At 36.4% G+C, this 12,693-nt stretch overlaps 1 protein-coding gene across 2 annotated transcripts in view; it reads right to left on the reverse strand.

The window, feature by feature from the left end:
- SLC9A9 (solute carrier family 9 member A9) overlaps positions 1-12,693 on the reverse strand; it is a 542,979-nt gene that overhangs the window by 195,244 nt on the left and 335,042 nt on the right. For both annotated transcript variants that reach the window (XM_080822667.1, XM_080822668.1), the window contains exon 12: positions 5,400-5,553. In XM_080822667.1, coding sequence (XP_080678793.1) covers positions 5,400-5,553 — 154 coding nt within the window. The remainder of the gene's footprint in view (positions 1-5,399; positions 5,554-12,693) is intronic.

Genomic DNA, 12,693 nt, shown 5'->3' on the forward strand with positions numbered 1-12,693 from the left:
CCCTAATACCCATCACCCATTTAGACCATTCCTTCCCTACCTTCCCTCCATCAACCCTCAGTTTGTCCTCTACAGTTAAGAGTCTCTTATGGTTTGCATCCCTCTTTTTTTCCCCTTCCCCTATGTTCATCTGTTGTGTTTCTTAAATTTAACATCTGAGTGAAATCATATGGTATTTGTCTTTCTCTGACTCACTTGTTTTGCTTAGCATAATATACTCAAGCTCATCCATGTCATGGTAAATGGTAAGATTTCATTCTATTTGATGGCTGAGTAATATTCCATTACATGTGTATGATATATATATGTCAGATGGGCATTTGGGCTCTTTCCATAATTTGGCTATTGTGGACATCACTGCTATAAACATTGGGATGCATGTGTCCCTTTGAATCAATATTTTTTTATCCTTTGGGTAAATACTTAGTAATGTAATTTTTAGGTTATAGGGTATTTCTATTTTTAACTTTTTGGGGAACATCCTTACTGTTTTCCACAGTGGCTTCACCAGTTTGAATTCCCACCAGGAGTGTAAGAGGGTTCCCTTTTCTCTGCATTCTTGGCAACATCTGTTGTTCCCTGTATTCTTAATTTTAGCCATTCTGACTGGTGTGAGGTGATATCTTATCATAGTTTTGGTTTATATTTCCCTGACAATGAGTGATGTTGAGCATCTTTTCATTTGTCTGTTGGCCATCTGGATGTCTTCTTTGGAAAAATGTCTATTCATGTATTCTGCCCATTTCTTGACTGGATTATTTGTTTTTGGGTGCTGAGTTTGGTAAGTCCTTTATAGATTTTGGATACTAGCCCTTTATCTCATATATCATTTGTGAATATCTTCTCCCATTCCATAGATTCCCTTTTACTTTTGTTGACTGTTTCCTTTGCTGTGCAGAAGCTTTTCCTCTTGATAAAGTTCCAATAGTTCATTTTTGCTTTTGTTTCCCTTGCCTTTGGAGACACGTCCAGTAAGATGTTCTTACAGCTGATGTCAAGGAGGTTGTTGCCTGTGTTCTCCTCTAGGATTTTGATGGTGTCTTTCTTACATTCAGGTATTTCATCAATTTTGAGTTTATTTTGGGGAATGTTGTAAGAAAGTGGTCCAGTTTCATTCCTTTGCATGTTGCTGTCCTGTTTTCCCCAAACCATTTATTGAAGAGACTGTCTTTTTTCCATTGGATATTCTTTCCTGCATTGTTGAAATTAGTTGACCATATAGTTGTGGGTCCATTCCTGGGTTTTGTATTCTGTTCCATTGATCTGTGTGTCTGTTTTTGTGCCAGTATTATACTGTCTTTATGACTACAGCTTTGTAATATAGCTTGTAGTGCAGAATTGTAATGCCTCCACTTTGCTTTTTCTTTTTCATGATAACTTTGGCTATTTGGGGTCTTTTGTGGTTCCATACAAATTTTAGAATTGTTTGTTTTAGTTCTGTGAAAAATGCTGGTGTATTTTGATAGGGACTGCATTAAATGAGTAGATTGTTTTGGATTACAAAACAATCTTTATCTTTATCTTTGGATAAAGATCATTCAGAATTTCTCTAAGCACAGGATCATTGCTGGTTTAAAGTCATTTCTATCAAAGTGCAATTCATATTAATACTACCAATTTTTACCTTATCTAAAACATTTTATCTGCATCCTATTGTGATAGTTTAAGGCTAAGTGGCAAATTTTATTGGGTAAAAACTAACTCAACTACATACTAATAATTTAAAACAGAAGATGTAGAATTAAAAGAAATAAAGAATGGAAGGCAATGTAAAGTGTATAAATAAATTATATACCAAATGAGGAAGTTTGTGTTTATTCATTATCACATTTTCATTCATGCTTCTAGGGCTTCTCCACTCAGATCATTTTATTAAAGCTCCAATTTACTTATATTCTGGTATTTTATAGAAAAAGTCTGACATGAAAGTTGGTTAATGAGGCATTGCTCTATAAACAAGCAAAGCCTTGATAAATACAGTCTAAAATAATGGACAACTATCATTTAAAAGTTATGATGGAATTGAAGATTTCTTTGACAATACTATAAACCATGACAGCGAAGTGGAGCATATGATGATGGTATCACTAATACATGGTTGAACCAAATTTACGTCATGTTTGTGTGTGTACTTGTACACACATTAACTTACGTTCTTATTCTTTTTTTTTTTTTTAAATTTCTTTTTCTTTTTTTTTAGTGGTGGGGGAGGCAGAGGGAGAGGGAGAGAGAGAATCCCAAACAGGCTCTGCACCCAAAGTGGAGCCTGATGGGGGCTCGATCTCACAACCCTGAGATCATGACCTGAGCCAAAATCAAGAGTTGGACGCCCAATCAACTGAGCTACCCAGGAGCCCCTGTTCCTATTCTTTTATGTTTATTCTGTTATGTTCTATTTCCTTCCCATTAATCAATGCATTGTGACTCTTCCTTCTCATGTTATCCTCTGCCTCCCTCTAGTATAAGTGTAAAGAGTTTAAACTGGAGGCTTAGCTGCGCCTGGCCCTGGGCAACTCAAGTCAAATCTGACAGTATTTATTATTAGCCGCATCTTCACCTGGGATTAGGAAGTCTCAACCAGTGGTTACCAAGATATGGCCCTAGAAACAGCAGCATGAGCATTGCCTAAAAATACAAATTCTTAGGCCTTGACCCAGATCTATTAGATCAGAAACCTGGGGGCAGGGGCCCAGTCCTCTGGGTATTAATGAGCCCTCCAGGTGATTCTGATGCTTATTCAAGTTTAAGGGCCACTGGTCTCACCTTGGTCTTGCTGTCCTGTATCCTCTCTGCCTGAGTGGATTTCCTGGGTACTTACATATCTATGAATTTCAGTTTTCCTTCTCTGATTGTCTCATGACTGGGTCTCTGATCTCTCTGACTGGATTTCCACTGATTCCAGATTTAACACTTTAGTTCCCCACTGAGATTTCCACCCTGCCTATTATACTGGAGTCCTGTCAGCTCCTTTCCCTAAATACATCACAGCTCTGCCTTTAATACCCTCCCCTTCTGGCTGGTCACCAATCTGGCCTTGAATCATTTGGGCCATTTGGAGCTAATTCCCACTGGGGCATCTCCATTACCTGACAATCCCCAGCAGGCTATTATAATGCTGGTCTAAGCTGACCTACAGACCCTTCACTTGTGGATACTGTGGTTGACATACTATCCTTCCTTTTTAGGCCTGTTGTATAGACGATCATTCTAACTTGCCTAAAGTCCCATTATTATACTCCCCTCTCCCTGCTGTTCTGGATATCAAGAGACTGCATAGGCTATGCCACCTATTTGAAATCAATGGATACCTTTGGGAAATACTGTAAGAGAGTTAGGTAAATACTTCAGGGTAAAACATATTTTTGATTTGGGGGCAACCTCTTCAAGGTAAAGAAAGATAGTAGAAAATAAGTTATATTTGAATTACTTCAGGAAAATGTTGATATCACTACTTCATGTTCTGAATATTCTAATTTACCTGATGGGGTAGTTAATAGTTTTATGTTGCAGGGATTAGTATCCTCTAATTTTTGTTTTCTAAGTCCTAATATTTCCATGCATGGATCCACCTACTGAAATTTATTTTCCAGAAACCTGAACACATCACTATTTTGCTAACACTTCACAGGGGACCCAGTACTGTAGAGTTTAATGCAATATGCGGGCTCACCCACAGGAACCTACAGGTAGCTACTACTGTGAAGGAAATTGTGGGTCACATTTATATGTCTAGAAAATAATTCAACAAACATTTCAAAACACTCTCCATTCAACTTGGTCAAAGCCCTTCAATGTGTTTAGCAATCATCACAGTACTTCAAGAAGTTCTTTATTTCCTTGATTTTGATTTAGTGCCTTGCCACTTGGCCCATTTTAAGCATAAGCTTTCTTGTACTAAAGCTTTGAGTCCTGTTTCTGTTTCTTCTTTGCCAAATGGATAGAAAATTATCAGTAAGTGCTTAATAAAAAGCAATTTAATTGTGGTTATATTCATTTAATATTCCATGTAGCAATTATTTATTTAATCTTACTGTATCTTAGGCACTGTGTTGGTATTGGAATAAAAATCCTTGTCTGAATCCTTTTGGAAGTTATTTTCCAGTCAAATGGATCTTTTCCTGTTAGATGTGATGGGTATGGAATTGCTTTACAGAGACTGGGTGAAGAAGAACAGGGAGGGATTGAAAGATCATCAAGATATATGGCACTGAAAAATAAAATGTTACTTACCCAAAGCACTGTTATATTAGGGGATATGAAAATGAGAACCCAGATCAAAAATATACTTAAATAAAGACAACAACATTTTAAAATAGATTTACCCATTTTTACAGCTGGCACAAGCTCTCCATTTTTGTCAGCTTTCCACCTTGACTATTATACTGGAGCCCTATCAGCTCCTTTCCCTAAATACATCACAGCCCTGCCTTTAATGCTCTCTCTTCCTGGCTGGTCACCAAGTCTGGCCTTGAATCAGTTGGTCCATTTGGAGCTAATTCTCACTGGGGCATTTCCATGGCTTGACAAGCTCATGTATAACCCCCAGCAGGCCATAATAATTCTGGCCTAAGCTGATCTCCAGACCCTTCATTTGTGGATACTGTGGTTGACATCACTATTCTTCCTTATTAGGCCCTGTTGTATGACCTAGATAATAATTCTTACCTGCCTAAAGCCCCATTATTATACTCCCCTCTCTCTGCTGTTCTGGACATTAAGAGACTGTATAGGCTATAACATCTATTTAAAATCAGTGGATGCCATTATCCATTATCTATATAATTTGGGTTTATAGTGATCATCTTCCAGGCACTTCTTGGGGGGCCCCTGACTGAAGCTTCATTGCTTTTGCTTTGAGAAATTGTCTAACTTGTGTCTATAGGAGCCCTCTGGCTAAACATATGGTTCACTAATCAAATATATTTAAGTATATCCTGTGTCTCTAATTCTATCCTAAGTGCTGTAAGGAATTAAAAACAAAACAAATTTACTTTCTCCTTGGTATTACACCTTTTTGTTGTTGTTGTTGAATTGTGAGTATCTGGAGGATAAGACCTGTGTGTTTCTCATTTTCGTATATTCCAGAACATATTGCATTGTATTCAATAAATATTATTGAATGGAAGAATTCATAGATAAATAAATAAATTCATTTCTAGAGACAGACTATAAACAGACAACATCCTGAGATTTCTTATACTCTTAGAAAAGTCAGTTGAGTTGGTGATAGGCCTTGGAGAGGCCAGACTGTTTCACCTTGTGAATGAAGGTCAACTTCACGCCAGGGAAATTTAATGTTATAGACCTGCCATTGTACTCTTGACCAAATCAGCAACACCAGAAATGAAATAGTGCAGTCATGCCTTGTAATGCTATCCTTTGTTAAACATGCCACTCACCTGATCTGAAGCCAAGTCAGCATAGGGGTTGTTCCTCCTCCAAACACCCAGACTGTGAAGAACACAAGGAGCAGTGTGGTGGTAAACATCATTTGTTTGGGCTGAGATTCTGTGTCCCGAATAGCTAGGGCAAATGCTATTGCTCCTCGCAAACCTTACAGGGAAAGCCAACACAGAACAAGAGAAAATGAACATCTGCATGAGTCTCGTTCTAATTTTCCTGTATTCATCTTTATAATTTTCTAACAAACACAATTAGTTCTTTAAATTAAACTTTTTGCAGTAATTGTAGATTCACATGCTATCGTGAGAAATAACATACTCCTTGTCTGCTCTTCCCCACTTTCCCCCCAGTGGTAATATCTTGCAAAACTAGTATGATAGCACAGCCAGGATTTTGATGTTGATGCAGTCAAGATACAGTACATTCCCATCACCACCAATATCCATCATGTTGCCCTTTCATGACCACATCTACTTCCTTCCCACATGCTCCCTCCTTAATTTCTGGCAACCAGTAATCAATTCACCATTTCTATAACTTTGCCAGTTTGAGAATTAAATGGAATCATGTACTATGTACTTTTTTGGAATTGGCCTTTTTCACTCAGAATAATTCCCTGAATATTCATCCAAGTTGCTGAATGTGTCAATAGTTTATCCCTTTTTATTGCTGAGTAGTATTCCACTATCTGTTCCACAGTTTGTTTAGCCATCTATCTGTTGAAGGGACATCTGGGCTTCTAGTTTTATGGCTATTACAAAAAAGGCTGCTGTGTATGTAAACTTAAGTTTTCATTTCTCCGTGGTAAATGTGCAGGAGTGTAATCACTGATCTGAACGCATATTTAAAAAAAAAAATTACCGAATTGTTGCCAGAATGGCTAGACACCACTTATATTCCCACTGGAAATAGAGAAGTCATTCAGTTGCTCTGCATTCTCACTGGCATTCAATGTCACTATTTTTATTTTCACCATTCTGATAGGTATGTGGTAATAGCTTATTGTGGTTTTACTTTGCATGTTTCTGTCTTTTCTTTTATTAACTTAAGTAGGCTCCACACCCAGTGTGGAGCACTTAATTTGCATTTCTCTAATAACTAATGGTGTTGAATGTTTTTTAATGGGCTTGTTATCTTTATATTTGTTGGGGGAAATGCCTCTTCACGTCTTTTTCTCATTTTATTTTTCTTCTTTATCCTTTTTGAAATCTCATTTTCTAACTGAGTTATTGGATTTTTGGTTGTTGAGTTCTGAGAATTCTTTATATATTCTAGATAATATCCTTTTTGGGATATATAGTTTGCAAATATATCCTCCCATTTTGTAGCTTTTTATTGATGAAGTCTAATTTGTTGATTTTTCCTTTTATGAATCATGTTTGGAGTCAAATCTAAGAATCCTTCACTTAGATCTAGGTCCCAAAGATTTTCCCCTATGTTTTTAAACTTTGTTTCTAAAAGTTGTACAGCTTTACATTTTACATTTAAGTCTCTGTTTATTTGAATTAATTTTTGTTTAATGTATGAAGTTTAGGTAGAGATCCCCCCCTTCTTTTTTTGCCTATGTATACTTAATGTTTTCATTGAATTACTTTTGCAACTTTGTCAAAAATCAGTTGGATATATTTGTATGGGTCTATTTGTGGGTTCTCTATTCTATTCCATTTATCCGTGTATCTGTCCCTCATCTAATAGCACTCTGTCTTGATTACTGTAGATTTATATTAGGCCTTAATATTGGACAGAATGATTCTTATATTTTGTTTTTAGAATTATTTTAACTATTCTAGGTCTTTTGTCTTTCCATAAAAGAATAATATTGTGTATACCTACAAAAATTTTTTTCTGGGTACAATTACTTCTAAAAAATGAAATGTGTCAGACAATAAGGAAAACCAAGCTTATGGACTACTGAAATTAATAAATAATTAAATAACATTTAAGAATTACTCTAGCCTGAGTACATACCACAATAAAGTCTATAATCTAAACTACCTGTTAAACCTGATTTTTTCTTCTTTAATAACAATATGCTAAGTGAATTTTTATGAATCCACATTAAATGTATTTGCAAGAAGAGGTTTGTTAAAATTTCAAATCAGAGTGTGACGACACAAATGGAAACAGAGATGAAGACTTCAAAGAAGAATAAATAAAAGCACAAACAGTAAAAAGTTAAAATGGAAGATCTCTGTTAGGTAGCACAAGACTTACAAGACATTTATGGGTCCTATTATATCAGATAACGGCAAATAAACATTTTTAATTACAGCAAGAATAAGTCAAAGAGGTAGGGATTTGTTTTTTTTTTTTAATAAGATGGTTTGAATCACATACATAAGATTTCAATGATCCACTTTTGTAATATTTACTGTCTTTAACTTTCCAAATCGTATTCATATATTAAAAGAATTTTAGAAATTGGACACAGTTTAGGATGAAGAAAACTGTAGCGTGGCTTTTATCCGTGGGTTCCCAACTTAGATATAATATTCCTTTCTTATCTCCCTACCACCAATATATAAGAGACAAGTGGTGTAACACAAGATCCAGAGAATTAGGTGAGAGAGACTTAATATATTTTGCCCGAAACAAGGAAGCCTCAGAAAGAGAGAAGAACATGTACTTCGATTATAAAATACCTTGAAGGAACAAAATGTAATGGAGGAAGGAAATGATTTCTAAATTTCCATGTAGACAAGGAAATGGCCTGAAGATAAGGAAGATAACATTTGAAGTAGATATTAATATAAAAAATTCTTATACATCAGAAATTCTGAACACTTGAGATGACTGTACTCAAGAAGAAAAGTTCCCCATCAGAGATGTTCATGCATTCAGACTCAGTTGGGAACAAAAGAGTGGGGTTATTAATAACCCTTAATACTGGGGAATATTTTAATAATGTTCTCTCCTGGAAATACAAATGGTGTCATTAGGGAACAGAAACTAAAAGAAAAAGTCTTGCAACAGACTTCTGTATCAGAGGAGAGAATTTATAGGTCAAGGTAAAGCTCCTAGCAGTGTTTAATCACAGTACAAGATTGGAGATAGAAGGCGGTCTTTTCATTTTCTCTTTTCCTCAAGCACGCATTGTTAGAAATGTTCATAAAGCAGCATTACTCCAAATTAGGTGGTGAGTATTAGAAGTATTAAGTGATGAGACTTTAAGTATTTCTTATTTTATTGAATATGTGTATGTGTGTTTACTTTGAGTTTTTGTGAGAAAGAAGAGAGTAGAGATTGGAATAAGAGAAAACGTTACATTATGCTTACTGTAAACTCTTTCATGTTAGATATCAAGGACAAGAAAGCATACAATCATTTATTTTCCTAAATATGTTTAAAAATGTATTGTTACTATATTAAACTAGCATAACTATGCTTTTAAATCTCAATTATCTATACATGAGCAGTTCTTGGTTTAAAACTGTACTCAAAAGATAACTATTAGTCTGACTTTCATGAAATATATATCCCATATATAAAATTTAAATTTACAGGAGAGTCAATGTAAAGATCTTTGAAGAAGAAAAAAGGAAAAGTTCAGCCACTGCTTTTTACTGGTGGCAGGTTGACAAATATGCTAAAAGGGCCAACTCCAAAATGTTGGTAAGAGGATGCCTTCATACGATAGACATGGGAAGTATGGACTGAGACAGCTGAGGTTGTTAAGTGGACAAAGTGAAGCTATTTTGGAGCTCCAGATAAGAAGTAACACCTATATTCCATCCTTTATGATATCAAAGTTATTTATCACACATTTGGAGCCTAGATAATTGTCAATCAATGGTCTTTCATTGCTTCATTCAATATCTATATATGTGTCTCAGTCAACCATAACACAATACCATATAGGCTGCTGTAGTGGAATACTATAGACTGGGTAGCTGCAACAACAGAAGTTGATTTCTCACAGTTCTGGAGGCAGGCATGCCTAAGGTTAGAGGGCTGGCATGGTTGGGTTCTGATGAGAGCTCTTTTCCTGGCTTTCGGATGGTTACTTTCCTGTGCAAAAGCAAGCTCCATGTGGTGTCTCTTCTTATAAAGATAGCAATGCCATCCTAGGGGCCCCAACCTCATAATGATGTGGGAAACAAAGGCAAAAGAAAAATTAAATTTCTTTACTACTTATAGCCCACAGATAAGTCCTCGAAACAGGCAGAGTGGCTTTCCTCTAGAAACTCAGCTGCCTCGATGTTAACACTTTGTTGAGGGCAAAAGACAGTCTTAGCTTGACCCGCAGGATCCTGTAAGTCTACTTTAACATATAAAAATTCCTTTGGAAACCTCCTTTATCTCCCCCTGTCAATATATATGTTGGCAATCATCCCCTAAGCATATGACCCACTGGTATATATCTGAAGGGTCTCATGACTCAGGTTTTATTACACAGTAATAAATGACCTTTTCCTAACAATAACTAGCCCCCTAAAGGACCTGGAAACCTTGCTTCCAAAATTCCTTAGAGACTTAATGCTATCCCTAATACCCTCCCAATTTGAAAGTATATGATGGGCCACTCCTCGTGCCCCCAGTACAGCTTTATCTGCCCATGGGTCCTGTCCCTGTGCTTTAATTAAATCAACTTTTTGCACATAAGATGGCTCAAGAATTCTTTCTTGGCCATCGGCCCCGAACTCCAACATCTTTCCTACATTATTAACATCATCAAAACCTAACTACATCCCCCCAAAACCCTATCTCCAAATACCATCATTTTGGGGTTAGGACTTCAACAAATGAATTTGAAGGGACACAATTCAGTCCATCTGCTTTGTGGAGATTCTATGCTCACCTCTCCTATCTATTTAACATGGATTTGGGAAACAGAAGGCTTTAGGGTTGAAATAAATTACTTCAGCTACCAGCAAAATACTAGAAATGAAAAATTAATATGGACTCAGGAGTTTCTTTTAGCAAAACACTATTTCCAAGGAACATCCACTTTGCTTGGAAACTCCGGAAATCCAGAACTCATTGTCAAAGCTTGTGTTTTGTTTTGTCTTATGGGTATGTTGACCCTTTGGGTTTACCTTTCTTTTTTTCTTTGTTTTAGTCAACTAAATGGAAATGATTCTACGCTTTGGGGGGTTGCTAGACTATACCATTTCATTTTAGATGGGTTTAGTTTGCAGAGATATGACATATTTCACATACTCAGTTGGAAAGTTAGCATCATCTTGGGGAACAAAAGAATTACCTGCAATTAAATGTGGTTTTGTTTAAAATTGGCCTCTAAGGGATTCTTATTTTAATTATGTTGATGTTCTATTCATAACAATAGAAGACTGTCAAACCAAGGAAAACTTTCTAGCAAGGACCCCTGCTGAGAAACCATGCAGTTTTCTGTTTATCCTGTTTATCTTTAAAGAGCAAAAGTGAAACTTAATCTGTTATAAATTGGCAAATGTGTTCTGAATGGCTGAAGGTCAGATACTGCTATGTTTAAATCACAGGAATATAACTACTCCCTAGGGCATTTTTACTGAAGATGCAAAGAAACAGTCAAAAACTTAACATTTATTGAGCACTCACTATATACTATACTTTATCCAAGACACAGTGGATAAATGCAAGAATGAGGAAGTTTGGGTTTCTCTATTCCAGGGCTCACGATACTGTAAAAGTGACTCTCTTAACAGGTAGATGGGGATAAGGTGTATTAGAGGTGTAAAGTGTATATACTGTGCATGTACAGTCTGATGAAAAAGATTTGATTGTGAAATTTCATGAGGGTCCAAATCATGACTATTGTCAACAGATAAACAATGTTTCAGGAGCTGAAATCAATGGTGGGGTAAAAGAAGTCTGCATACATGGTTTTCTACGCCTGAGTCATTTTCTCCCATCCTAACTCTCTGCAGTTTTTATAACTCTCACCCAAACTTCACCTAATTCCAACTGATCTTCAGAGTTCCACTGAGCCACTGACTTCTCTATGAAGGCTCCTCTGAGGTCTGGGCCTAGGTAGGGCTAATTTATATGCCTAGTACAACCCGTGCTTGCCTCATCAGGGGACTTAGAACATTACATTCATTACATTGCAATTGGCTAGTTGCTGCTTATCCACAACACTATAGCAATGCCAACCACATAATAGGTGCTCAATAAATATTTGTTGATCAATGAATGCATGAATGTTCTGATTCTTCCATTCCTGATTACATATAGAGAAACAATTGATACCTTCTAGTTCAATGAAATGGTTGAGTAATTCTTTCTGTAATTTCAGCTTCTGCCCTTTTATCATTTATTGAGACTCTTAAAGCCTTATATTGAGAATCAAGGGACCGGGGATCTGTTCTCAGGCCTGCTCCTAATAAGTTGCGTGATCATAAGCAGGTTGCCTCATCTGGATCTCTGTTGTCTCATATCTAGATGGAGGTTTTAAGATTAGACTACTGTCTTTAACTAGAACTACATTATCAGAATCAGTTTAGAACTTAAAAATATTTGCAATTATAGATGCTAGTGTCCTGACTCCAGAGATTTGGATTCAGCAGAGATTGAGTTACATGATGGCTCAGGCTTTTCTCACTTCCCACTGTACCACCTTGGTTCAAGGCCCATTTCCTTATACTTTGACTACGCTGTTGATCAACCCTCTGGTACTTCGGCCTCACATCCTTCATCCTCTCCTCTTTCCAGTCTATCCATATTCCTCTGAACAGTTTCCTCAAAACCTAGCTTTTTATCTGACCCAGAAGCTGTAAATGGCTTCCTGCACCCCATAGAAACGTTTCAATCAGAACCTTACTCCACTTTTCCTATTACCTCCTCTTTTCCATTGAGAACTTTTCATACCAATAAGATGGTCTTGTCTCTTCCGTAAACAGTTGCTGTCCTTACCTCTGTGCCATGGCCCCTAATGTTAACTGCTTTCACTTCTTTCTACCTATGTTCTACCCCAATGAAGTTTTCCCAGAATACTACAGTCCACACTGTTTTCTCTTTCTTAGAAATCCCATAGAACATATTGTCATGCCACTTGCATCTGTAAATGATATTCTGAAATGAATTAGTAGTTTAATTTAATCTGTTATTTACCCTCAATTCTTAATCTTTCAAAGGTTGAAATTACATCTTCCTTACACTTGTAGTACCTGAAACATGAAACTCAGTAAGTGTTTTTAAATTGAACAACTGTAGAAGTTTCTGACCCTCTAGATATGAGGTGGTATTACTGATGAATTCATTCATTCATCCTTTCATTCATTCAGGCTCTAGGGGATAGTAGTAAATAAGAGATAGTCTCTGCCTTAAAGGACTTCCAGATTAGTTGGAAAT

This window comes from Martes martes (genome assembly GCF_963455335.1).
Source record: "Martes martes genome assembly, chromosome: 1".
NCBI lineage: Eukaryota > Metazoa > Chordata > Mammalia > Carnivora > Mustelidae > Martes > Martes martes.